The 26413-nt window shown below is 42.9% G+C and overlaps 1 protein-coding gene across 3 annotated transcripts; it reads left to right on the forward strand.

Annotated features, from left to right (window-relative positions):
• The first annotated feature begins 1926 nt into the window (after positions 1–1926).
• KIF23 (kinesin family member 23) lies at positions 1927–26413 on the forward strand. Of its 3 annotated transcripts, none has more exons than XM_037911314.2 (23): positions 1929–2119; positions 4898–4967; positions 6271–6399; positions 7001–7106; positions 8372–8508; positions 8865–8974; positions 10445–10615; positions 12262–12374; positions 12490–12611; positions 13133–13235; positions 13589–13668; positions 13760–13879; positions 14401–14560; positions 15239–15406; positions 15758–15915; positions 16830–17003; positions 17734–17913; positions 18310–18618; positions 21402–21632; positions 22761–22843; positions 23216–23297; positions 23419–23489; positions 25552–26413. In XM_037911314.2, exons 1-23 carry the CDS (start codon positions 2109–2111, stop codon positions 25565–25567), a joined length of 2904 nt encoding a protein of 967 aa, XP_037767242.1. In that variant the 5' UTR covers positions 1929–2108; the 3' UTR covers positions 25568–26413. The 3 variants fall into 3 exon arrangements, with proteins under 3 accessions (XP_037767243.1, XP_037767242.1, XP_043380370.1); XM_043524435.1 differs by having other exon boundaries at positions 1932–2119; positions 4901–4967; XM_037911315.2 differs by lacking the exon at positions 18310–18618 and having other exon boundaries at positions 1927–2119.

Consider the following 26413-nt stretch of genomic DNA (forward strand, 5'->3'; position numbering starts at 1 on the left):
GCATCCCAATCCTCTGCCCCAGCCCTAAGCCCCCTCCCACACTCTGAACCCCTTGGCCCCACCCCAGCCACACATCACCTCCATATTGGTGCATATAACAAAATTCATTCTGCACATGGATGTAAAAAAACTAAAGGGAACATCAGCCAGGATGCTACATAGTATGATGCCTCTTGAATTTAACCTCTTCCTTCTTTTTAACCCTAGTCTTTATTTTACACCAGGCTCCCAACACTAACTCTCTTCCCATAATATTATGCCTAGTCCATATCCCATTCTTAGTCTGAGAATTACATTAGTCCACCTCTTAGGTCCAATGTTCTTCATCTCCACCCCACTGATTATCAGGAGCTGTTGAATGTATTACTTAATGTCATGGAAAAACTGGGGCATGGATGAGGGCTAACTGGCTGAGATTCAGTTCACATAAGACTGAGGTGATGTTGGTTGATTGACAAAAGCAACCAGAAGAGATGAGTGGATTATTTCTGCCCACTGACTGAGGTGTGGTCCTGCCTTTGGTGGCTGGGATTTGCAATCTTCAGAGCAATCAGATCATGGCTGTTGCTAGAAGATCAGGTAGCTGCTATTGCCAAGTTAGCCTTTTTCCCATCTATGGAGAGCTGGGAGGTAATGCACCCTGCCCCCCCCTTTTTTTTGGATGCAGGCCTTGCAACCATCACCCATGCCTTTGTCACCTTGAGATTAGACACTGTAGTATGCTCTCCATATTAAATCTATTTGGAAACTGGTTAGCAGGCAGGATATTCTCTGTTAGGGCCCTGGGCCTTTGGAACTTACTTCCTTTCCAGGTCTGAAACAGCCCAACTTCCTCAGCCTTCAGGGCCCACTAGAGGCACCACCTTTTCTCCCGAGGTCCAGAGGAAACAAGTAGGGCAGAGGGTGGGACTCGGGGGATTGATTCATTTCTGCTGTGTAATTAAGCTGATCTAGGGAAACTGATACATCTGCTTATTTTTGGGTAGTACAATAGATATATTTATATCAAGAGCAGAGCAAGTCCAGAGCAGTGGATGGACTATTCTTCTTGTAGTTTGTATAAATCTAAAGGACGGATAACTACTACAGTAAACAACAACATGAAGCTAGAGCATTTGGCCCGTTAATCTACCCACTCTGGGTCCCGCATTGGGCTTGTTTGTTAGCTTTCTGGCTGTTGTCACATGTCCCAATGACCACACTTTCGGTTTCAGCACTAAGGATACTTTCCTAGGGGACAGTCCCTTGCTGACAGAAAATTAACCATTTCCTGCTGTCCTCAGTAACTTCAAAGCGTAGAAATTTAAGCCCCGGGAAGGCTCATGCCTCGAGGCTCAGGCACTCGGGTGCGATGGGCACCTTCTCTCCTGCCCGGGCTCGGAGGGAAGCAGCGAGACAAGGTGGGGGAGGGAACACTTTTACATGCTCTCTGTTACTCCGCTATCAGTAAACAAAAGCTCCCCCTCCCCCGTCTCGTTACTATCCCGGGTATCCTGCGCCACACCGGCCCCAGCTACCCTGCAGCCAGCAGGGGATGGAAAGAAACGGGAAACCCGCCCAGGGGAACGTCCTAGGCAGCGGGTCCCCAGAGCACGCGCGGGGTGGGGGTGAGGGGGGCTCTCTCTCCTCCGAGCCTGCCCCAGCGCCACCCGGGGCTCGCGGTCCCCGGCTCGCAGCGAGGCCAGAGCCCGGGCTCCCGCCCCGCCCGGCTCTGGGCCTGCCCGGCTGCCCCTGGGCCCCCACTGCGCAGCCCGGGTCCCGGCCTCCCGCCCCGGGCCTCGCCCCCGCACCTGGAGCCTGGGCGTTCCTGTCGGCGTCTCCATGGGGACGGCGATGGTCCGTGACGCTCCGGCACGCCACACGCGTTGCGTGGCGACGCTCAGCCGCACGGCGCCCTCTGATTGGCCGGATTTGAATCGCAGCAGCGCGCGGGCCGCTGGGAGCGGAGGGACAGTTCAAATCGAATCATCCCTAAGTGAGAGAGAGCGAGAGACCCACCGACCCTCCTGCCGGCCCCGCGCAGGCCTCGGCAGAGCGGCCCCGCCCGGCCACCGTCCCGCGACCCGCCCGGCCACCGTCCCGGGACCCGAGAGAGCGGCCCCGGCACCATGAAGGCGGCGTGAGTATGGGGCAGACCCCCCGCGCGGGAACCCCCCGGCCCGACCCGGCTCGACTCGGCTCGGCTCGGCTCTACTGCCGGGGGCCTCGGGTCGCCGCCCTCCCCCGGCCAGCCCAGCTCTTGCCCCACTCGAGGCCGGCGGCGGGTAGAAAAGCCCCGGCGATGGGCGCGCCCGGAGGGGGCGGGGCGGCTGACTGAGCCGCCCCGCCGAGCGCGGTGAGGGGGAAGCGTGTGTGTGGTGGGGGGCCTTGCAGGGCGAAAGACACCCCCCCCCGTCCTGCCCACCCCGCACCCGGCAAGCGGCGTGACGGGGGCTGGCCGCTGCCGGCGGGGCGGGTCGGAGGGGGCCGAGCGGCGGGCCTGAGAAACCCCCGCTTGTGCTAAAGACGCAGCCAAGTTGACCCAGGAGCGGCCAGGACCGGAAAGCCGGCAGCGCAGTTGCGCGGTGAGGTCAGCCCCATGTGGGTTGTGTAGCGGTCAGCCCCCTCCCAGGAGGGGTGTTGGCTCCTTAGCTGCGTGTGGGGCCCTTGCCTGGTATGTTCTGCGGCTTTGCCGCGGCGGCGTAGCCCTGTTTGTCCCGGGCTGGTAGCGAGAGACAGAGCGCTGGGTAGGCTGGAAAGCCCCTCTCTTTCACCAACAGAAGCTGGTCCAGTAAAACACAGTCCCTCACCCACCTTGTCTCTGTCATTAGGCTTGTTTGCTGTGTTGGCCCCAGGGGATTAGGGTAGGTCTACATTGGAAATGTAAGTTGGCCTGTGTTAGGTCGACTTACAACCATCACAGTGATTAGTGCAGTGGCTCGTGTCCCCGTTACCCTCCTTTTGTCTGCGGTGCGCCATCCCCATGAGGAGTGCTTCTAGGGACTTAACAGGGGCAGTGTGGGGGGCTGAGAGCCTGGGCTGTCAGCTCCACACACAGCTCCTCCCTGCCAGGAGCCCAGTTTTCTTGTCAGGTTCATGGCTCCTGCCTGAATGACAGCCAACAGTGAATGACAGCCAGCAGCGGATGTAAGTAACACAGTGTCTACACACACACACTGCGTCACCCTGACTACACCGACATAAGCCCTACACCTCTCTTGGAGGTGGAGTTATAATGTCAGTGTAGTAGGGCGCTTACATCAGTGGGAGCAAGGCTGGAGTGTGTACGCTGACATAATTAGGTCAACATAAGCTGCCTTATGTTGACCTAACTCTGTAGTGTAGACCAAGCCTGAAAGTAACAAGGTGGGCGAGATATTATCTTTTACTGGACCAGCTTCTACTCGTGAGAGAGACAAGCTTTCCAGCTACACAGAGCTCTTCATCTGGTCTGGGAAAAGTACTCAGAGTGTCACAACTAAATACAAGGTGGAACAGATTGTTTATCATAGGCAGTTGCACATTGTAAGGGACCATTCAAGGTGAAATGGCTGTTAACACCACTGGAATCATTAGACAAAAAAGGGGGGTTAGTGAGTTACAGATTGCAGTAATAAGCCAGAAATCCAGTATCCTTTAGACTGTGATTTTTAGTGTCTAGCAAAGTTATGAATTTAAACTCCCAGACTTGTGTTAGAAGGCGTTGTGCAGGTTTCCTTTGCAGATGACGACTGAGAGATCAGAACTGGAGTAATTGTATTGTGAAAAATGTTTTCCCTTGGGTGATATGGTGTGTTTGTCTTTTATCTTTATTTGGGATGTCATTTGAGAGCTTAGTGATTGTTTTCACCCACATCATTTTTATTGGGGACATTTAGTGCACTGGATCAGGTACATCACATGATGTGATGGGCATTTGTAGGACCCACGGATCTTGAAAGGTCTGATGTGGGGTTATTGATCTTCGTAACAGTGGGGATATGTCTGCAGGTTTTGCATCTGTCGTTACGGCAGGTTCTGATACCACTTTGAGTTGGAGAGTCCTGGTCTGTGGGTAACTTGCTTGTGATGATGAGGTTGGGGGTTTGAAGACCAGAAGAGAGGGTTCTGAAAATATTTTTATTTATTTATTTATTACTTTCTCTGTTATTAGGCTTGGCAGAATTTGATATAGAATCATAGAATATCAGCGTTGGAAGGGACCTCAGGTCATCTAGTCCAACCCCCTGCTCAAAGCAGGACCAATCCCCAATTTTTGGGAGCTGGTCAGACAATAATTATTTATTGATTCAAAAAATTAAAGCTTTATACTGTTAAAACACATTGTCAACATCGCATGTCAAAATATACATAGTAAATAGTTTTCAGGCAGCATTTTTTTCTTTGCCTGTTTGATTTAAGACTATCTATAAATTTTGATGATTATCGATGGAAGTATTTTTTTAGTTTGTGTGTTTATGATTAAATTGATGTTTATTGACACTTATCGATTACAAAATCTAATCTGTCCAAGTTTAGTTGCAATAAATCCCTGTTTAAGTAAGTATTACAGTACAATCCTGACCTCTCCTATTTTACCTTAGGTAAAAGTAAAATGCTTTGTCTTCACTGTGTCTGTATCTCAGGATAGCTCTCATGTTTTTTACCCTGAGATAAGAATCAAAAACAAAAGCCTTCAGCCGTGAATACAAGGTCTTAGGAGCCTATGACATTTTGTCATTTTGGAGCAATGGTGTCCTGTTTCCATAAGTGGCCAGTGTTTTCCTAAAGAGATGTAGGTAGATCACTGCTGTTGGAATGTTAGTCTAAAAGATTGTTGGGGAGAGGCAAGTTAATGTTCTTTAGGTAGAACTATGCTAATCAATGTATGTATCGTGTGACTAGATGACAAGTCTAACTTTCAGTTCTTTATTTTCAGTAGAACTAAAACTCCTAGAAAACCAGTGCTAAAGAAGTCATCCAACACAAATCTGAAAGATCCAGTTGGGGTAAGGTGTCTTGCTTTCCCCTCTTGCTCTTCCAGGTCAACTGGAAAGCAAACCTACTGTAGCTTTGAGAGGCTGTTTGGGGTAAATCTGAATAACATTTCAGAAATGGTGCCATAGTGTTAGTGGCTGAGAATGTTTCTACAAAACAGCTGACTGGAAGCCCAGTGAGTCTAATTTCTATGATTAACTTTCTACTAGCACTGTGGTCTCCTTGGTTTGTGTGTGTCTGACATAATGCTGATGAGCTGAAAGCAGCCCCTACCTCTCCTTCTGTTATACAGGCTTATTTATACCTGTGCTTAAGTCTTTTTGGAATCCACTTGTTGTGATCAGGCTTATGCATTTCTAATCCATTTCTTCAATGTTTTTCTGCTTGCTTTCTGGTGAATCCCATCTGTGGTTCTGGGGAATGAAGGGGGAGGAAAACCATGTAGTGGCAGAGAATATTCCCTCAATTTCTCTCTTCTTCCCCATCCCCAGCAGAGTTTTACTCTCCTCTCATCTTTCCCTGATTCTGTGGCTCAAGGTCCTGAGTCATAACTTTACTTCTTGCCAACAAGGATTGTATGGGATCATAAGAATCTGTCAGTGGCACTCCTGGGTTGATGAGAGGCACTTGACAGACAGTCCTTTACCCACAAGGGCAGTGTGTGCTCCAGAATCTAAATCTGGGACTCTTGTGTGGTAATTTAGAGTAGAAAGATTTTCAGGGACAGCACTGTCAGTATGCAGTGGCAAGTGACAGAGGTAGACACAAATCTGTTAAAAGAGTGACTTTGTTAATCTGCTAATGGCACTGGACAAACTTGGGGGTGGAGGGGGAGGTCTTAAAATTGTCCTGTCACTGCCATAGTAGGAATTTCTCTGAAGAGAAGCAGTCAGGGAATTTCTTCATGTGGGTTGTTGTGTTTTTTTTGTTTTTTGTTTTTGTAAATCACGTGTATTTTCAAGTACATATGATCTGGTACATGATTATAAGATGCTGAGATAAAACAATTTCTTTGGTGACTTTAAAGTAGAACAAATTAAGCATTCTGCAGCATGAAATACCCTGCACAAATATCACTAGGTGGGAACGGTTGGCTAATGTAGATTCAATTGACCAAATGTCTTGGGTATTAAAATAAACTTTATGTATAAATGTTTTTAACTTTCTACGGTGCATGTAAACTGTAGTGGCAAACATCAAAATGTTAATTTCACCTTGCTGTGTCAAAAAAACTGAACCAAAGTAGACTGCCTTTTTATTATTATTTATTATTACTACTTTTTATTCTAAGAAAACCGACTTCTGTTCCATCAGGTGTACTGCAGAGTGCGTCCCCTAAGTGTTCAGGATCAGGAGTGTTGCATAGAAGTGATCAGTGAAACAACAGTTCAGATTCATCCTCCTGATGGATACAGAATATTCCGGAATGGGGAATACAGGGAGGTATAGTACTTTTTAAGACTAGCAGTAGAAACAAATTTAAAATGGGCAAGTTGATAGCTAATGCTCATGCTGGCTTTGTCCAGCAAACTTTGGACCTAATCTGTTTATCATAGGCGTGCCATACAGTTCGTATATCAATCTACAGAGGGCTGGCTTCTAAAATTTGTATTTCACTTTTTTGTAAACTGTTTGATTAAACTATGTATTTATTATCACACTAAGCTCTTAATTTAAGAGTTAAATGGCTTAAACTCAAACGCTGAAAATCAGGGAACTAACCAATTAACATCCACGATAACCTCAACTCGCATGCCTTTAATTCCCAAGCATAATATGTTAACATACTGTCAAGGGCCTGATCTAATGCTCATTGAAGTCAGTGGAAAGAATCCCTCTGACTTCAACGCATGTTGAAACAGGCTTCAGCTCTGCAGCTCCACAACACACTCCCCTTCAGTTCCATCATGGGACCACACGCTGTGCACACATCCAGTTCCTCATCCTCCTACTCAAATACAGTTCTAACCTCTTATTATCTTGCGGGAAGGAGGGTGGCTTTTTCTTCTGTCTGGAATGTGCTAGTGTTTTTTCTTTTCCCCAGACGCAGTATACGTTTAAGGAAGTATTTGGAACTCTTGTCACTCAGAAAGCACTCTTTGATGTTGTGGCTAGACCTCTAGTAGAAGATCTCATTCGTGGAAAGAATGGTATGCCCCTGTTTTGTATTTAACCTGCTGCAGTGGCACTGCATAGCTAAAACCATTTATTTTTTACTCTTGTTTGGTTGCCTTTCTCCTGGAATCTTTTTTTAACCACTGTTAAGCCTGTTCAAAACTTAAGGATACTTATTTTCTTCAGGTTTACTTTGCTTATTCTGGCACTCCCACAAATTGTCAAGGTTTCTCAGTTTGTCTTCTGAAAGCGAGTTTTCAAATAGTCCTATCCTTTCATGAAAATAGGAACAACTTCCTTGTAACAAAGTGGAAAGAACCCCCCCCTCCCCCCCGCGCATTCTAAATTACTCCTGTTTCAGATGCATGCAAGATATTTATATTGAGGCTTAATTTTCTTGCATACCAATCAACTGTAGAGGCTTTTGTCTACAAAACCATGACATTGTATAATTTTGGTAAATAGACTAGAGTCTTGATTGGCAAGCAATTTGGCCTAGTAGGTCTCCTGAATCCCAGTCCAGCGCTCGCTCTATGTTCTACTTTGGGTTCAGCCATGGCCCGCTGGGTGACCATGGGAAGTCACTCCCCTACTCCATGCCTCAGTTTCCTCAGCTGTAAAATAGGGATAATGATGCCGACTTTCTTTGAAAAGAGCTTTGAGATCTATGGATGAAAAGTATGATTGAAGAGCTAGATGGTGGTGGTAATTTGGTGATTGGCTCATGTGAACTATCAAAAAGTGTCTGATACCATGAGGCCAGGTTCTTCAGGTCCATCTTGCTGCTGTATCTGAAGCTCTTCAGAGCAGAATAAAAACAAACAAGCTTCCCGCAGTCAGGTTTTAAGCGACAGTCAAAATGGCTGCCTTCACTCTCATTTCTAAATGTACTTAACCAGAAAGGGGAACTCTGAGCAGCTAGAGTTTATTAAAAACTGTTCATTTCTAGTACTTCCCTGAGGTCTGTCTGCTAGTGCCAGCTAGCCTTGTCCTGAGCAGCATTACAGTATGCTGGGGAAATGGCTTTATACTAGCTGGCCCAGTCCTGCTCTCTGGGCAGTCGCTGCACTGACGACATGCAGCTGTGGTCTTTCCTCCTTTGGACTAACTCTTTCCTTTCTCACTCCTGGGATGGTACCAACATGTCTTGAGTATTCGTGCTGACCGTTCCAAATGAGGAAGTCTTCCCCTCCCGCCCCCCCGTCTTTATTGGATAGGATCAAGTGACAGTTCAAGTTGAAGGTTTTCTAGTTAATAAGGTCCAATTAGGAACATTTAACTGTAACTATTTTACTCCTAGGTCTCCTTTTCACCTATGGTGTGACAGGTAGTGGGAAAACACACACAATGACAGGTTCTCCTGGTGATGGAGGACTTCTTCCCCGGTGCTTAGACATGATCTTCAACAGCATAGGACCATTTCAGGCCAAGCGATTTGTGAGTTGCTTTGTTTTAAGTCTTAAGAGAAACTTTCCCAGTAACAGCCTAAAACACAGTCAGTTATTCTCTGTTCTAAATTGTTAAATTGTAAGAAAAACCTTACAGTCCTTTAATCAAAATAAAGTAATCAAACAAAACATCTGCATCAGAAGCAGAGCCTGATCAAAAATGGAGAATGACTACAGGATGGCACGTCAATGAAATAGTTCGGTCTGACTATTTCAGAGATCATTAGTCATATTTTCACTTTTTTATCATACTCACATTTTTATCACAATTAACCCTCGCCACAAATGACCATTTCCAGTGTTTAAGTTCGTCACATGACCGCTAACCCCATTTGCTGCCCTCAGGTTTTTAAACTTGATGACAAGAACGGTGTGGATGTGCAGTGTGAAGTTGACGCTTTGTTAGAGCGTCAGAAAAGAGATGCCATGCCAATTCCAAAGACTCCATCTGGCAAGTAAGTAGAATGAAATGGTGTATTAATACATATATATGAAATGTTGTAGCTGTGTCAATCCCAGGATATGAGAGAGACAAGGTGGGTAAGGCAGTATCTTTTTATTGAACCAACCTCTGTTGGGGAGAGAGACAAGCTTTCGAGCTGTACAGCTCTGCTCTTCAGGTCTGGGAAAGATACTCAGGCCATTCAAGGTAAAGTGGCCCTTTAACACCTCTCCAGGCATAGGGGGGAAAAGAGAAAGGGGGGCAAGAACTGGTGGGGGAGGCAGGTTATAGACTGTTGTAATAAGCCATAAATCCAGTGTCTCTGTTCAGTCCATGCTTTTTAGTATCTAGAAAAGTTATGCATTTAAGCTCCCAGGCTACTTTTGATGGTATTGTACAGGTTTCCTTTGAGGATGAGGACTGAAAGGTCCGATATAGAGAGGTGAAAAGTGTTCATCCACAGGTGATATGGTGTTTTTGCTTCTCATTTTCTGAGAGTTTATTTAGTTGTGACACTCAAAGTATATTTCCCAGACCTGAAGAAGAGCTCTCTGTAATCTTGTAAATTTGTCTATAAAAGAGATCACCTCACCTTCTTTTTCTCTGTTGATACATGTCATTCCAAAACTTGAGTTTTGATGACTTGGACGCCCTTCATGAACACTTCTTGCCACTTTCAGGAAGCGTTAATATATCACTCTACCTTTTATTCTGGTGTGATAAAGCATAGTCTAATCAACATTTAAAGCTGAGTACTTGGAGGCAGGCAACCTAGGTTCTATTCTTTGCAATATGATTCGTAGCATTACCTTGGTTAAGTCACTTAAACTGTCTGTGGTTTAGCCTTTCCTGTTAGTAAAAGGTATGTTAAATTTAAAAAGTGTTTGAGTCCAATGAATGGAAGATGCTATAAGTACAAAGTATTAATGAGCTCTGCATAGGGCTGACTAACTGTAACTGCTTGGTAATTGACTAGGTAACACAACTACATCTGAAAATTTTATATCACAATATATAGTAATAAACATGACTATATTTAAGCTTTTTACTGCTTTCACAAGTGCTCTAGCTCTTCCTTTTTGGAGGAGAACTGGATACATGGCATCAATGTTCAACGTGGGCATTTTTGGGACTGCAGTTATATACCCGTGGCTGGCCAATGCCAGCTGACTCTGGCTAAGGGGCTGTTTAATTGCAGTGTAGACATTTGGGCTCAGGCTGCATGCTGAGCTCAGGGACCCCCCACAGGGTACTAGAGCCTGGGATCCAGCCTGAGCCTAAAAACATCTACTCTGCATTTAAATGGTGCTTAGCCTGAGCCAAAGTCAGCTGGCCTAATCCACCCACAGGTTTTAATTGCAGTATAGACGTACCCTTAGACTGTGCTGCTTTCAATATAGCTTCTAATTCTAGGGTATATGTGATGAATTATCCGCTTGTCATGGATGCTGTATTGTAATAATGTCATGCATGGTTTTAACAGACGACAAATAGATCCAGAATTTGCTGATATGATCAGTGTACGAGATCATTACAAAGTGGAAGACGTTGAAGAAGACAATGTCTATAGTGTGTTTGTCTCGTATATTGAAATCTACAATAACTACATATATGACCTGTTGGAGGAAGTTCCCTTCGATCCAATAAAACCAAAGTAAGTGTCTTTTTTTTAATATGCCTCTTTGAGTGATTGTCACCTCTCCAGGTTGTAATTAATATTGGGTTACCTTGAGACATGCTCACAATCCCCACCTCTTTGTCTTGAGTCCAAACGAGATTACTCAAGAAAGGAATATTGGGTACAGTGGTCTGGAGACAAGACTGTGAACCAGACAGTTGAATCTGACTTTGCCACTGACACCCTCCATAGCCTTTTACAAGTCTGCCTCAACCTCATCTGAAAAATGGGGACTTGCTGTGATGTAGTGTGGAGTTGGCTTGTTTAAGTTTCTACAGCAGGGTCTAAAACTGCAGAACAGGGGTCTTATTGCTGGTGCTAAATTGTAACACACTCTAAAGGGAATGTGAAAAGAGGAACTTAAGTTTGTTACATTGGTACAGGCTCTTGGAACCTGTGGGACTCCCAAATCTGTTCATGCTGTCTTACAAACAGCACTCTCAACTGATGACTACAACTTGCAATCTATACAACTTTTTAGCTGCCATTCCTACTCCTGTTTCCAAAGAAACTGATACTGGCTTGGTGACCGTGACTCACTGTTAATCAGCTTCACGCTTCATTGAAACAGGAACAGAAATGTTGGGTGTCAGTTTGAAACTCTGGCTTTTGGAGGCAGCCTCTGGGTGAGCTCCCTCCCACCATTACAGTGTTGGGGAACTTTTGGGAAAATAGTGCCCTTCAGGGACAACACAAGCGCACCTCTAAACTTTTGTCTTGTCTCCACGTTAACTCTCTGCTTTGTGCTTGTGTTTAAATGGATCTAAAATTAAGGTTCTCACAAATAGCTACTGGTGTACAAATATGTTTGTGAAACTTGACACACTTATGGCAGAACAATTAATGCACACAGATTTGTCATGGCTCTGGCCTGAGGTCTTTGGATCTAATCTTTTTGGATTCCTTCTCTGAATAGGGTCCACAAACCAATAGAACATATTGGCTATGTCATGAGGCTTTAAGAGGAGAATTGCAATTATTTTGTTTAACCACTTGTTAAGCTCTCACTAGAGGATCACCATCTTGTTAAATGTTTCCATAACTTGGTCTTAACTTTTACATTATTTCCTGTTGTGCAAACTACAATGATTAAAATGTTAGGTGGTTGCTATGGGTGCTGTAATATTTTACCCTATTCCCTTGATAGGTGGAACAGTTGCAACACTCCTGTGCGGAATGGTGATTTTATGTATGTGCCCAGCATATTGTCTCTTCCATTAAAAATGGAGAAGCTGAATTTATTGTATGGTGTTGCTGTAAATAAATTCAGACCCCATCTCTTTCTCTGCTTCTCTAGCAAATTCAGAATAATGCTGTTGAAGTCTATTATATGCTTCTGTATGAGCTTATGCATGTAGGAGAGTAGCAGTAGTCCTCCAGCCTCATAGTGCCTACTATGCATTGCAATTAAATGTGTAAAAGCAAAGCAATAACTGAACTGTATCTAGTCCTGCCTAAATATTTCCCCATGCATTTGTATTGGCTCTCTGTTCTGTTAGTGTGGGATAATGTTTGACATCTGTGTTCAGGTTGAATTTGATCTTTAAACATAAGGATATGCATGGGGCTTGCTTTAAAAGCCTTGCTGCCTGTCAGCTTGATCTAAACCATGCTCTTTGCAGACCTCCACAATCCAAAGTACTCCGTGAGGACCAGAATCACAACATGTATGTTATAGGATGCACCGAAGTCGAGGTAAAATCTACTGAAGAAGCTTTTGAAGTTTTTTGGAGAGGTAAGAAATGTTCAGGAGTAGTGGTCACTTTAGTCATGTATATCCCTGTGGCATGAAGACCTGCATGGCCTCTACCGATCTGCCACTCAGATTAAAGGGCTCTCTCGTTTAACAGGTCAAAAGAAAAGGCGCATTGCTAACACTCAGCTGAATCGCGAATCTAGTCGTTCTCACAGCGTGTTTATGATTAAGTTGGCTCAGGCGCCGCTGGATGCAGATGGAGATAATGTCCTGCAGGTGAAATTCAGAGGCTAATTATTTTAAAGAGCACAATGTGTGTGTGGGAAGGGCGGTGATGACCTAGACAATGACTCCTCTCTGGGATGTTCTAATTACTAGTTTCCAGTTGCACTTTTTAAATGCCTCATAAGTCAAAGCTCTCTCTGTCAAGGTGAGCATTAATGAAATAAGCAAAGTTTGTTGTTCCCTTGCTCTTTGTCTTGGCTACTGTTACGCAAAAACTAAGCATATAGAAATTGGGAGAGGTTTTGGGAGAGGCATTTGTAGTTTGAGACTGCCTGAAATAGAATATGAATCCTGGATTCCAGAACCTGGAATGCTAGGGCACTAAACCATTAGTAGCTCATAGCCTCTCACGTAATTATAAGAGAGAGCTTCAATTCTCTCCCTAGCCTTTATTAAGTGTTAACTTACAACAGTTATGTAAGGCTTAAAAGTCTCATGTAATTTTATTTCTTCCCCTATATTGGGGACATGTTGCAAATGGCATTAAACATTTTATTTTTTTTCTTGAACAGGAGAGAGAACAAATAACTTTAAGCCAGCTGTCCTTGGTTGATTTAGCTGGAAGCGAAAGAACAAATAGGACAAAAGCTGAAGGAAACAGACTACGTGAAGCAGGTACATAGTTGGCTTGGGTGGTCTGTTGCTTATATGCTCATATGCAACTATTGGTTTGTGGACTAGAAAGCTGGTCATACGGTAGTGCCTCCTGGCTCAAGATAAATATCCTGGTCGGGTGTCTTTTTGTTCTGTTAAGTCAAATGACTCTTAAATCCCTTTGTCTGGAAAGCTGGACACTACCCATTGTCTTAATGTAACTAGAAAAGGCTTGAGGTATTCCTAAGCTAATCAGAATAGTTTATCCCCCCAAACAATGCAATTTTAGGCATAAATTGGCCACTAACTTTGGAACATTGTAACTGAGGGGCAATATCCATCTGAGTGCTTAACACTAGCTCTGTTTCTTTCAGGTAATATTAACCAGTCACTTATGACATTAAGAACATGTATTGAAGTTCTACGGGAGAACCAAATGTATGGAACCAACAAGGTATACGACAACCCACCTTCTTACTGTCTTTTAACCCGTCAAGACTTTTGCTTGAGACTATTGTTGTTGAGTTTTTTTTCGTTCTTTTTAGATGGTCCCTTATCGAGACTCCAAATTAACCCACCTGTTCAAGAACTACTTTGACGGAGAAGGAAAAGTGCGTATGGTCGTGTGCGTTAACCCCAAGGCTGAGGACTATGAGGAAAGCTTGGTAACTTGCATGTGATTCTTCTCTTCTTCCTCCCCCCCCATTCCATCCCCACCAAACTGATGAAATGAATATGAAGAGATAGAAAATATAAAGGGGAGGGAATCTCTCACTTCATCTAACAAGGAACAAAACTGAAACTTTAAAGGGAAACCCACAACCTAACAATCACACTCCTTATTCCTAGAAATGGCATTGAAGAATACTATAACGGAAAGAAGCCACATTTCTCCTAGGCCTTAACTGTTTGCCAACACTCTGTATAGTCACTTTCACTGTTTCCTTTGTTGGCAGCATCAGGGAGAGGGTGGGGAGGGGGCGACACACACCCCTGTAAAACCACCAGGGAAACTGGGCAGGAGCTGTCGTAGTTGAAACTACCTGTAACTTGGCTTTTAAAAGCCATCTCAACTTGATAATGTCCCTTTTTAATATGTATCTAGATACTTGCGAGTTCACACTGTGGCTAAAGATTGTGGTAACTAAATACGGAGTATCTAAAACAGCATATTATTCTATCATAGCAAGTCATGCGATTTGCAGAAATGACCCAAGAAGTTGAAGTTGCAAGACCTGTTGATAAACCACTGTGTGGCTTAACCCCGGGACGCCGATTTAGAAACCAGGCCTTTAAGGATGAACTCTCACGAAGACTTGAGATTCGAGGTGGCCCAATCGGCGGAGGTAAAAACTGGAATGATGTTACATGGTTTCATAGCACAGACTTATTAGTCAGAAGTGCTGGACTGACTAATAGAAAAGACATTAAAATAAAACAAAAACTCCTACATAATCTATAACTTAACCAAGACAATAAAGTCATAAGGATATTTGTTACCTTGGGTTTATGCTGCAGGGTTATAAATTATAATGAACACAGTTGGTTTTAGTGCACATATTACTAGTTCCAAGATACATTTTAAATATGGTGATAACAGACGTAGATGAACTTTCCCTTACCCCCTCCCTTGAGGGAGGTCATGGATCTAGAAATACAGCAATATTTGGACAAAGAAATAATTTTTAAACTGGATAAAAAATTGTATGCTCACAGGACTTCTAATCTCTCTTAAATTTCCAAGCTTCCCTCTACACCTATCTTTTGTTTATAACTTCTCTAATCGAAACACTTATTACATGCAGCAATGTCCCATTCAAACCCTTCTTTTGGTACAGTTGTGCCTGATCAGCTACCATCTAGGTGGTTGAAACTCTTCCTTGTTAAAATGTCCAGGCTTTTATATTTCCAAAATGCTTTGGGGTGAGAGGGAGTGAGTGCATGGCTTCAGTCTGTGTGCTGCAATGCTGAAGTAGGTTTAGAATAGCTTGCTGTCAAGGATTGTCTGCTTTAAATCCTTACAGAAACAGAAGAAAAATCTGTGACTGAAATGCTTCTGCAGAACTTCCCCCCGTTACCATCATGTGAACTACTGGACGTGAATGATGACCAAACACTTCCTAGGCTGATTGAAGTCCTTGAGAAACGCCACAGAATGCGGCAGATGCTGTCAGAAGAGTTCACCAAAAATGGTGAGCATTGATTCTCCATATGAAACCATTCCTCTGCTAATCAATACATGAAAGGCAGTTGTGCAAAGCAGCTGGAGTAAAATAGCTATATCTTCTATCCCAGTGGGCACGTGGCAGAACGTATCTGGTTTGCCTAAATTCATGAATGATGCTTCAAAAACTTCACTGTGGTTTGATATAAATACTCAGACATTTGGCAGGGTTGTGTCAGCAAGCAAAATAAGGCAATCTTCATATTTCAAGCTAGTAGGGAAGAGGCAAAAGTTGATCTAGTTTAATGTTCTGGGGAGGGAGTGCAAAGATTCTCCCTAAGTGAATTTATATGGATTACAATGTCTGAATCTGTTCCAGTACTCGCATTTAAAACTATGCTGCAGGAATTTGATAGCAGCATTGTATCCAAGGAAAACTACGCTCAAGGAAAACTCACTGAAAAGGAGAAAATGATAGCAGGACAGAAAATGGAGATTGAACGACTGGAAAAGAAAACTAAAACATTAGAGTACAAGGTTTGTTCTTGCATAATCTGAAATTACTCAGTTCTTAGGCACAAAACTTATACCTTACTTAGCAAATGTCAAATTTTTAATTCAAAGACCAGTTTTTTCCACATAAGGTTTTCTCAAAATACTTTAGTTAATTGTTTTTTCTCTTATTTGATGGGGATATTAATCAAAATGTCTTACTTGTTTTGGCTTTAGCAGGAGTTAAGGTTAAGTTTCTTTCAAGAAAACCAGAAATCGCTAAACTACCATATATACTTGTTCATAAGCTGAATATTTTTGGTAAAAAAGTGACACGTCAGAGAGCGGGGGTCGGCTTATAAATGGGTCTACACCAAAATTTGATGATTTTTAAACTCTGTGAAATCATTGAATTGAATATCTAATACATTGTCGTTTTGTTTACCCAGAGCATCTGCAGGCACAGAGCCCCTCAGTTCCCTGTGGCCGCGGTCTGCAGCTCCCACTGGCTGGGAGCGGCGAACTGCGGCCACAGGGAGCTGAGGGGCTCCGTGCCTGAGAACGCTCCAGGTAAACAAAATGTCCCGACCCACCAGCGGCTTATCCTGACGGGCTGGGAGCCAAAGTTTGCCAACCCCTGAAATATTGGGTTGGCTTATGAAAGGGTCATACAATTTTTACTATTTTTACCTATCCATCTTGGGGGATTGGCTTATAAACAAACTGGCTAATGAACGAGTATATATGGTATGTGCTACAAACTTCTGAAATTGTCTTTGAAATTTCAGGGGAACTTATGGAGTGTTTGTTTATGTCTGTACTAAAATCGCTGATTGTGGTCTAAAGCATGTTAAAATATGATTAGCTCCTTTGCTCTTTTGTGCACCTCTTCAAGAAAATGCTTTGTGAGCAATTAAATGTGAAACTTAAAAGAAAAAATGCTATGGTCTTTCCTCCAGATTGAGATTTTAGAGAAAACTACTACAATTTATGAAGAAGACAAACGTAATTTGCAGCAAGAGCTAGAAAGCAAGAGTCAGAAATTGCAGCGGCAGGCTTCTGATAAGCGTAGATTGGAAGCACGATTGCAAGGCATGGTGACAGAGACAACAATGAAGTGGGAGAAGGAATGTGTAAGTACACTAGCATATCTGTTAGAAATGCTTAATGGAGCAATGTTCGTTGTACCAAGCTAAGGCTGAAATTAATTTTTCTTTGTGTATCCAGTTTTGAGAGACAGACCAGACCATCCACTTTCATCTTGAAATTTGACAAGTGTGATCTTATGCTGAAGTAGAATTTTTCTAGAAGGGTATTGATGTGACCTTGGTAAATTCTGTTAAAAATTATTTTACAAAAATTTGCTTTTTTAAACAGTTTAGCATTGTTTCCTTCTGGTTCATAACTTTTTTGCCTCCTGAAATCAGATTTTCTTTGTCAGTTGTCGTCATTGACCTAGCCACAAGGGTTCTGCTCTTCCCATGGTATATTAGCAACAGCAAATTTTCTGCCAATTGCACACGTGTGTGTATGGGGAAATAGCTTTTGAGGAACCAACCTGCTATAGTGATCCATTACCTGAGCTAGAGACTTAGCCACTACAATATGAGCGATGTGTGCTACTAAATGAATGTAATCACTTTGTTCTTCAGTTAGGATATTGAAGATGCTAGATACCTTTCAAAGTTGGCCAGGCCTAGTGTACATAGGGACTACTTTGACAAGTCTACATCTTGGCTGGAAAGTCTTCATTCCGTTTGAAATACACAGCTCTCCTCAATTCAGTTGTTATCACAATAACATATGATTGTCTAATTTGGTCTTTGTTTACAACAATATCCTCCACCCTGTTCTCACCTGTAGGAGCGCCGTGTGGCGGCAAAACAGCTGGAGATGCAGAACAAGCTCTGGGTCAAAGATGAGAAACTGAAGCAACTGAAAGCTATTGTTACTGAACCAAAGAATGAAAAACCAGAGAGGCCTTCACGGGAGAAGGACCGGGAGAAGACTTTTCAGAGATCTGTGTCTCCCCCGCCAGCACCAGTATGTTATATGTGAATCTCTTTGTATGTCAGTGCAGAGACAAACAGGTTTTTATAAAGCTAAATGTAGCTGATTATTTTTCTCTCTAGTTGTTGGGAATGGGACACGAGAATGAGTATATGTTTTGGGCTCTACTAAATTCCTTAAGTGGTTTTTTTTTCTTTTCCCCCCTCTAGTGTGTTGTCTCTGCATGCTCTTTTACCTTACACTTGACTAATTGAAAGAGTGCCCTGGCTTTTTAAAGCTGACAGTGAAACACCTAGTTATGTGAAGTACTTGCGTTGATTACTCTCTGCATATACGCAAGTCAGCCACACAGGATGATTTCTGAGAAGTGTTGTACTTTACCAGTTCAAAATTGTATGTGTTCACTAACTTCTCTCCCATTTTCTTCAGTTTTCTAGTAACTATGTTACTCAAGTCCCTAACAGCCAACCTCTCATGAGCCAGCCACAGCTGCATAGACGCTCTAACTCTTGTAGCAGCATTTGTGTGGCATCCTGTATTTCGGAGTGGGAGCAGAAAATTCCTCCATACAACAAGCACACCATTGGCACACCTAAGGCAAGGAGTAGACAACAGGAACCAGAGCAAAATAGAAACTGTAATGTGTCAGACAGAAGGCGAGGGATGCACTGGACTGGAGTCATTGAGGTCCCCAGCCGTAGAGATGAGATAGAAATAGAAGAGGACCAATGCTGCAGGGTTAGTGCTACTCCTAGCAATGGTTACATGTAGCAGTGCTTGGTTGCCATGGCTCAGAAGATTACCATTCTCAAACAATTGCTAAGCTTAGTGTGTGCTGCCATATGTGAGCTCACCCCTGAAATGGAATTGGACCCAATTTTACAAATTTTCTCCAAGTTTGACTGCTGCCTCCAAGTTGTGTGTCATGGCACTTGCGAAACACAATCTAATTTGGTTTCTAAAGTCGGCATATAAAAGCCCTTAAAGGAGTGTGTCTGTCTGTGTCTCATCAGCGTGTGTATAGTTCTCTCCAGGAACAACAATTTAATTTTTCTGACTATAAACCTCCTTGTGTCTCCATTTGTCTGTCTCTTAAACTTATTTGGCAGTCTGCAATTGCCAGAGTCATTTTTGGGCAGATTAAAGATCTCATGAGCTGTTTGTGGAAATTTCATTTATCAGCTGGAAAATGTTTGGACAAGCAGTCTCGCTTGTAATGAGCTGAGTCTGGGATTCATACAACCGTTAAAATGTTCTTACTAAATTTGAATATTTGTAATAAAACTGGTGGTTTTACTTGCAGTTTTCATTCAGTTTTAATTGGTCTAAGTGATTCTTCTGTGTACCAGTTCGTATCAAGGAGATGCTTGTCTTAACACTATACGCTTTATCATCACATTCTTGCTACAGGGGTTCAGGTAAAACTAATAGACAAATACAAATACAAGATTATTCTGAGAGACGTTCTAAACAGGAGCAAAATCTCTGTTACATTGTGAATCCATATCTTGGACTCCCTTAATGGTATTACAAACAAAGTTCCTGTAACAGACTTTTTGATGCAAGTCATGCTTTCATACTAATGCCATTCAAATTAAACTTTACCTTAACCCCTGTTGGTAGCAAGTTAAGGAACATTGTCCACTGTCAAATACAGTGCACGCTTTTTTAAGGATCTAAACTCCTAAGGCAGCTTTTCAGAACTGTCTCAAAAAATTACCAATGGAAAAATGAATACTTCACTCACCCAGCCAAGAAAAAAGGTTACTGTAGGTAGCTTTAGGTGAGCCTTGAAAACTTCTGTTTGCCCAAATCTTAATGTTGCGTTCTACATCCTGGCAGCATGTAGTTTTTGATATCATAGATGCTTGTAAACAGTGTTTGGGGCTTCTGAGAAGAGACCTATCAAGAGGGTGCACTGTAAGCCTTATACCTGTTGCTAAAATACAGTGTAATCAATGCTCAAGTCTTGGAAGTACAGTGGATGGGGTTAGTATCCATGGATCTGAGTTAGGTGGTCTTGCCACATGTCACTAATGAAATGGATTTTCATTGGGTGTATATGTGAGACAGAAGTATAAAATCTCCCCTTATTATTTACAGCTGTTAGTTCCCAGAGCCTGATAGAGGAACACTTACCCATATGCGTGGTCTTGCTAGTTTCATCTTACTTCTCTTAAAACTGAGCAATGTAAACTCTCGCATGATAGGCGGAAAAGGCTGAATTTGATGGGGACAGTGAACTGTGTGACTGAATGGAGATCTTGTGTACTTTGGATGGGTCAAAAAGAGGCCCTTTTTCCCTCTTCTTCCCTGCACCTCGTTGGAAGGATATTAAGTGACCTCTGCTGTAGAGTTTATTTGGCAGGGGGACAACACTGTATATAATTGTTCTTTGTGGCTGGGATTTTACTTCTAGACTCTGACCCTGAATCTAGCTGTCTGTAGAATAAGAGTTGGTACGTAGTCACCCAGTTATGCAGTTCAAAAGAAGGTAGTGGAAAGTACCATTATAACTTCATCCCTTGAGTCTGGTGTTCAGATTGGCCCCTCCATGGTTGGTCTTCAGCTCCCCATCAAGAGCAGCATTTAAAATATGCACCTTGTTAAAGTCATGTCTTGGTCAAGAGTGATTTCAGTTTGACAAACATAAATCACGGCCTTGTGTCAGAGGTCCCTCAAATTCTTTCTTAAGAAGAGGATTACGTTGCCCCTCCTGAGACTTCAACCATCCTTCTGCTTAACTTTCAGAGAAGATCCTCGGCATAAAGCTTATTTTCTTGCATAATAATACTACCTCTTGTAACATTTTCACTTGTGATCTCATAAGAGGGTCCATATTTAACAGACCTCCTGTTGCAGTTTAAAACAGACTTCTAGTTCTGCCCAGCAGAGGGTGGGTGGTGTGCGGGTAGAGCTATCCACACATCAATAACTTCTGATACATTCCAGCAACTGAGTGCCAAACCAGTCTCACTCTGGAAAGAGGGGCTAATGTCAAGCTTCTTCCTTCTCCACAGTATTTACCCAGAAATACACTTGAGGCCTCCCATCTTTGAGTGACTCCGCTGAAGTAACACCTCCTAAAACCTGTGCCATGAATCTGCTCCCTTGATTACCTGAGAAACAGACCATTTGACCCAGGAATGTGTCCATGGAAACTATCTTATGTAACTGCTTTTTCAGGCCTGTTTAATGTGTGTAGAATTCATAGTTTGGCTGGACATTTGAGAGCTGCTGCAAAAAAGTTCAAATTCTTTTGTCTGAAGTTCTGGTTAAGGAATCCATCCAATTACGTAGAACTTAATTAAAACTGCAAAGAATGAGTTGGCCTAAGTGTAATTCTAATAGCAGTGTTGTGTAAGTGTGTCAGTAATGGTTCCCTGCAAGATCAATTCTGATTAAAAGTTTAGAGATGAAATTTTGGTCTTCATCCAAATACATTTTAACCAGGCCTGAAAAGCTGCACTTTAACTACTGATTATGCTTATTTCTTCTGGTTCCTTTTCTGCTCTGATCAGACTGCACCGCCAGTTCGTCTCAGACACAGACGATCACGCTCAGCGGGGGAGAGATGGGTAGATCATAAGCCACCTTCTAATGTGCCAACTGAAACAGTCATGCAACCACATGTCCCCCATGCCATCACAGTAGCAGCTGCAAACGAAAAGGCACTAGCTAAGTGTGACAAGTACATGCTGACTCACCAGGAACTAGCTTCTGATGGGGAGATTGAAACTAAACTGATTAAGGTAAAGCAAATACCTTTGTGTTGTCAAATCGTACTTAACTGATCCGGAGTTTCTGATTTTAGCTTGCATAAGGATGTGTTTGACTTTAATGTGCTTTTGTTGATTGTGGTTTTGGAAGTTGCAGGTTGGGGTAGGAGACACTTCAGTTCCTAGAAAACATTTCTAGTAAGCTTACAGTACTTGAATGTGTTCTTCTAGCTATTTGCATGCCAAGTTTCATCTGCATCCGTTTTGATTTTAAAAAAAAAGATAGTTTGTCCCATTATGTAAGACACCATCCATAATCAGTGGATGTGTCAAGCCTGTGACTGCCACTGGTTTTCTGAAGCCTAGTTACGGAGGCTTGACCATCTTGTTGAAGTGATGTCGCTTCGTTCCTCTAGCAGCGTGAACCAGTTCCCATCTTGCTGCAACAACAAAGCAATATGAAATCTAACACTTTCAGAATGTAGCTTCCAAGTGTTAGTCTGGCAAACACTTAAAGCAAGTTGGGATGCAGCGTAGGCTTTGAGTTCCAGGGGGCTCTGCTAGTTTCACACAAGTTGTCAATTCCGCCAGATGGCCGCTTTCAGCACGTTTGTTTGGAAATGCCAATTGTTGTCACTTAAACCCCCTCCCAAAGAAACAGTGTTGATAAGTACTTCTTGTGGTGAACTTTAAACTGGATAAAACAGCTGCAGTTTTCCTTTAGCTCTGACTACTAGGGCATGGTCACTTTTTAAAATAAAATTCCTCCATGCTACCCCAAGGGCTTGTTGACCTCACTTATCCCAGGGTTTATCCCATCTGCCAACACAGTTACAGTCCTGTCTAGACTGCCGAATGAAAGCATTGAAACTGGGCCTTACTCAGTTGTGTTTTTAATCTGCTATCTTAGGAATTTCTTGCACCATTTGGGGGGGGGGGGGGCAGCTGACAACCTCTGGGTACATCATGTGCTGATGGTTCACTCTAGTGCATGCTCAAGTGTTTGTGCTCTCTGGGTTGATCGATGAGCTTCCTTGAAAGAAATGGTAGTTATTGCAAACACTGAGGTCACGTACTAGTTGGCCACAATTCAAGTTTCTGTGCAAACATAATATCCAAGTAATTATATTAATTTGTAAGTAACTTGTTTCTTTTCCTCAGGGTGATGTTTACAGAACCAGAGGTGGTGGACAGGCAGTCCAGTTCACGGATATAGAGACTCTAAAACAAGAATCACCAACCGGGTCAGTCACATATAATTTTATAATTGCATAATGTCAAGAAACTAGTATCCCCAGAATGTGCACACAGCTCTAATTCTATCAATGGTTTGGTGAGAAACTTCAGAAGAATGAAGTTGCTGAGATTTTGAACTTACCAGCTTTAAGGTAAGACTGGCTTAATATACGTAAAACTGAGGTAAGGTTTTCTTGTAAAGCCTGCAGCTACAGGTATCGCTGGCGTGCTCCTGGAGTTTTGGGGTACCAGAAGCTATTCATCATCTCCGTATGAGTGAACCGTCTCTAGATAATGGCTTGTGCAGTCGCTCATTGGACAGTCTATTGAACTATACACAGCAGTCTTTCAGGACTAACTCTTCTCTCTGCCTCCTTTAGTCGAAAGCGAAGATCATCAACTTCAAGTCCTGCTCCACCAGAAGATGCTGCAGAATCTGAATGGACAGATGTAGAAACCAGAGTAAGTTACAAGTAGGCGGCCAGATTCTTACGTTGGTGTGAATCTGGAATAACGCCAGTAATTCTGTCGTCTTTTTGCTGGCTTTATGCAGCAGCTGTGACTAATGCATGTGTCTTTCCAGTGTTCAGTAGCTGTGGAGATGAGGGCAGGATCCAGTCTGGGACCTGGGTATCAGCATCATGCTCAGTCCAAGTAGGTGTCACACTAACTTATCATAACTGGAGCTTCTGGCTTTCTTGCTCTAAATGCTCCTTGGCTGGAAAAATGTTATTCCCCTCAAGTCTTACCAGCTTTAAGGTAAGGATTGACTCCTGAAATGTCAAACTTGGCGGCATTGCCACTTTGCCTTTGTGGTTCCAGCCATTTACTCTTCTCCTTTGCTGGTGTGAATGGGTTCTCTTGCTGACTCAGATTATCAAGGAGCAGTGATATGTCACCGAAGGGTCAACTGGAGACAGTCAAGTGCCATGGCAATTGGAATGACAAAGTGACCTAAAATTGAAGCCAAATTTAGCATGACAAGTGACTTTTTTGGGTGCCCAACTTGATAAGCCTGAAAGGAGCCTGATGTTCAGAGTTGGGCCAACTTTCTGAACATCAGTCCCCTGTAAGACATCTCAAGCTGGGCCCTCAAAATCACTGGTCACACGTGGCCTGAGGTGTGATAGTAACATCTGACATGGATACCGTATGTCTTCAGCGGCAGTTTGAGTGGACCCACAAACCTGTGCTGGAGCACTGGCTGCCCTAACAGCTCAGAGGTGGAGCAGTGTATCTGGGACAGAAGTGAAGAGAAATGATAATATTCTACCTTGATTTCCTTGGCCATTATACATCTAAGGTTGCAAAGGATTAAAGTAATCTCCGTGCCTGTCAATGTTAGTAACACGCTGTAGTGCAAATGAGCATATCTGCGATCTCTGCTTGATGACTGGAAGGAAGGATAGTTTAAGTACATTTTATTAGTTTACAAAAACTGTTCAAGGTACCTTGTAGAGGGGGATGGTGTTCAGCAATCTGATGGCAAAGTTGATGTAGTTCATATTAAATTCCAACTACCACTTGCCAGATTGGGTACTTAAAGCTTCTAACAGAGAAGCAGAGGCCTTAGCTGTGCCTGAGGAGCCCTGCTTCTGTTCAGAGTCTGGAGTACCACATACTGAATTCACAGATGACAGCCTGAGGCTTCTTGGGGAAGCTCAGTCTCACCCTGGAGAGTTTGTGAATCTAAAGCTCCCATCTTGCTATAACAAATAGAAAACTCACCTGATGTCGTGTAGAAGTCCCAGTTTCTAACACCAGAGTCCAAACAAATGCTAGAGTTTCAACATGAAACTTTGTAAGTGGCAAGACTGGGTCTCAAACACTTGCTGACAGAATACGTGCTTATTAGGCAGTCTGGTAGCCTAGCCGCTGGAGAACAGAGTTCACTTGCAGATTTGGCCTTTTGCAGATAGGTGCTGGCAGTGCTGTGGCAGTGATCCATTCAGCTCAGGGGAAGAAAGCTTGCAGTTTTACACGATGTTTACAGGCAGGAGAGAGGGCTTCAGAGGTAAAAGGGCTTTTCGTGAAGCAAAAAGGGGGTTGCGGGGTGGGTAGAAACAGACGGTGACCCCATAACGACCAAACAACCTTCAAAAATTTCAGGTCGAAATAGAGAGGCTAAACAACTGTAAGAAGCTAATGCATTAGACTTCAGTCTATGGTGTACACTGCTCCAAGTGGGAAAACTTGTCTGTACAAGTCCAATAGCAGTGGTGGAATACATTTGAAATCTGGCACTTTTGGGAACGTCTGGTCAGAAAACTTGTGATTTTTAGATCTGTTTACAAACTTTTCCCTTGTAATCCTGCTATGGTATAAACTTTTTTTCAAAGCCCCCTTCCCTGTAATCTTGGGGCCTAATCAAAGTGAGTGGGAGCTTTGTCACTGCCTTTTAGAGGAGCAGCATCAAGTCTTTGCTTTGCCTGTTGGGTCAGTTTTGCTGTTGTCCTGTGTGTGTAGGTTGAACTCTATGCAAAAGCAGATTGTGAACTTAACAGTTGTTGCTCCCTGATCTGATGCGTTGAATAAAATCCATAGCATAGTTGTATCACTGAACCAATTGATTCTTTTCATCACTATATACTCTTAGTCTGTTGTATGAATACAAGTTTTATGTAAATCTAAGTAACATTCTTGACCACGATTATAGAAAGTTGTGCTGTGAGAATCAAAACTTTGAGCTGAGAGTATTGTGTGCTTTTTATTTCAGGCGCAGAAAACCATGAGCTGGAATTCACTATTGTACTGCAATACTGTTCGCAAAATGAGGATTTTAATCAGTTCTTCAGAATTTGCTGCCAGTGAAGTCTTGGTAAATTTACTGCTATGCTAAACTGCAGACTTGCATTTTATAACAGCTTATGCTGGACAGCAGGCAGCTAAGGGAAACCTTTTTTTCACAGTTCTGAGGAAATATATGTATCCAATGCATTTGTTTTTTGCCCGGCTGTGTATTATGGATAACTTTGAAGAGAGCCTTCTGTTCTGTGTGTGTGTGAACCTCTTGATATTCTATATCTCCTGTAGGCTGAATCATGCAAGGCCTTTGCCTTGTGTTTTTGCAAGGTTTTCTTTTTGTAGTGTAAAACTTTTTCAAGTTTGGCCACAATCCTTTGTATGGTGGTTGTTTGTTCGTTTGTTTTTTAAATACACAATTGCTGCTATTTATTTAGCTGCAGTAATGCACTTTAGAAATATTTCTATGCCCATTCAGGTTTTTATTATACTTAGCAACAATTATTAATATGAACTACCCATCAGAACAATTATCCAATAAGAGATGGGACTTAATTGTTGGACTGACAGTGTTCTGTACATATACAAATCGTCTTCTGAAAGTCATTTCAGTCTTCGAGCCGGCATAATGACAAAAAGCAGAAATCCTGAGACAGTGCATAATGGTGAATTGGTGTCATACCTATTCAGTTCTGTGCAATGAGTAACTGTTATATGATGCTGATTACATCAGCAGATGTGGGGTGAAGGTAATATGCTCACTTGTTAGGTGACAATTGTATTAAGCATGGATCTGCAAATGTGTTAAAATAAATACTTTTATTCAATGGCTCTTA

Source organism: Chelonia mydas, chromosome 10 (genome assembly GCF_015237465.2).
Source record: "Chelonia mydas isolate rCheMyd1 chromosome 10, rCheMyd1.pri.v2, whole genome shotgun sequence".
Classification (NCBI taxonomy): domain Eukaryota; kingdom Metazoa; phylum Chordata; order Testudines; family Cheloniidae; genus Chelonia; species Chelonia mydas.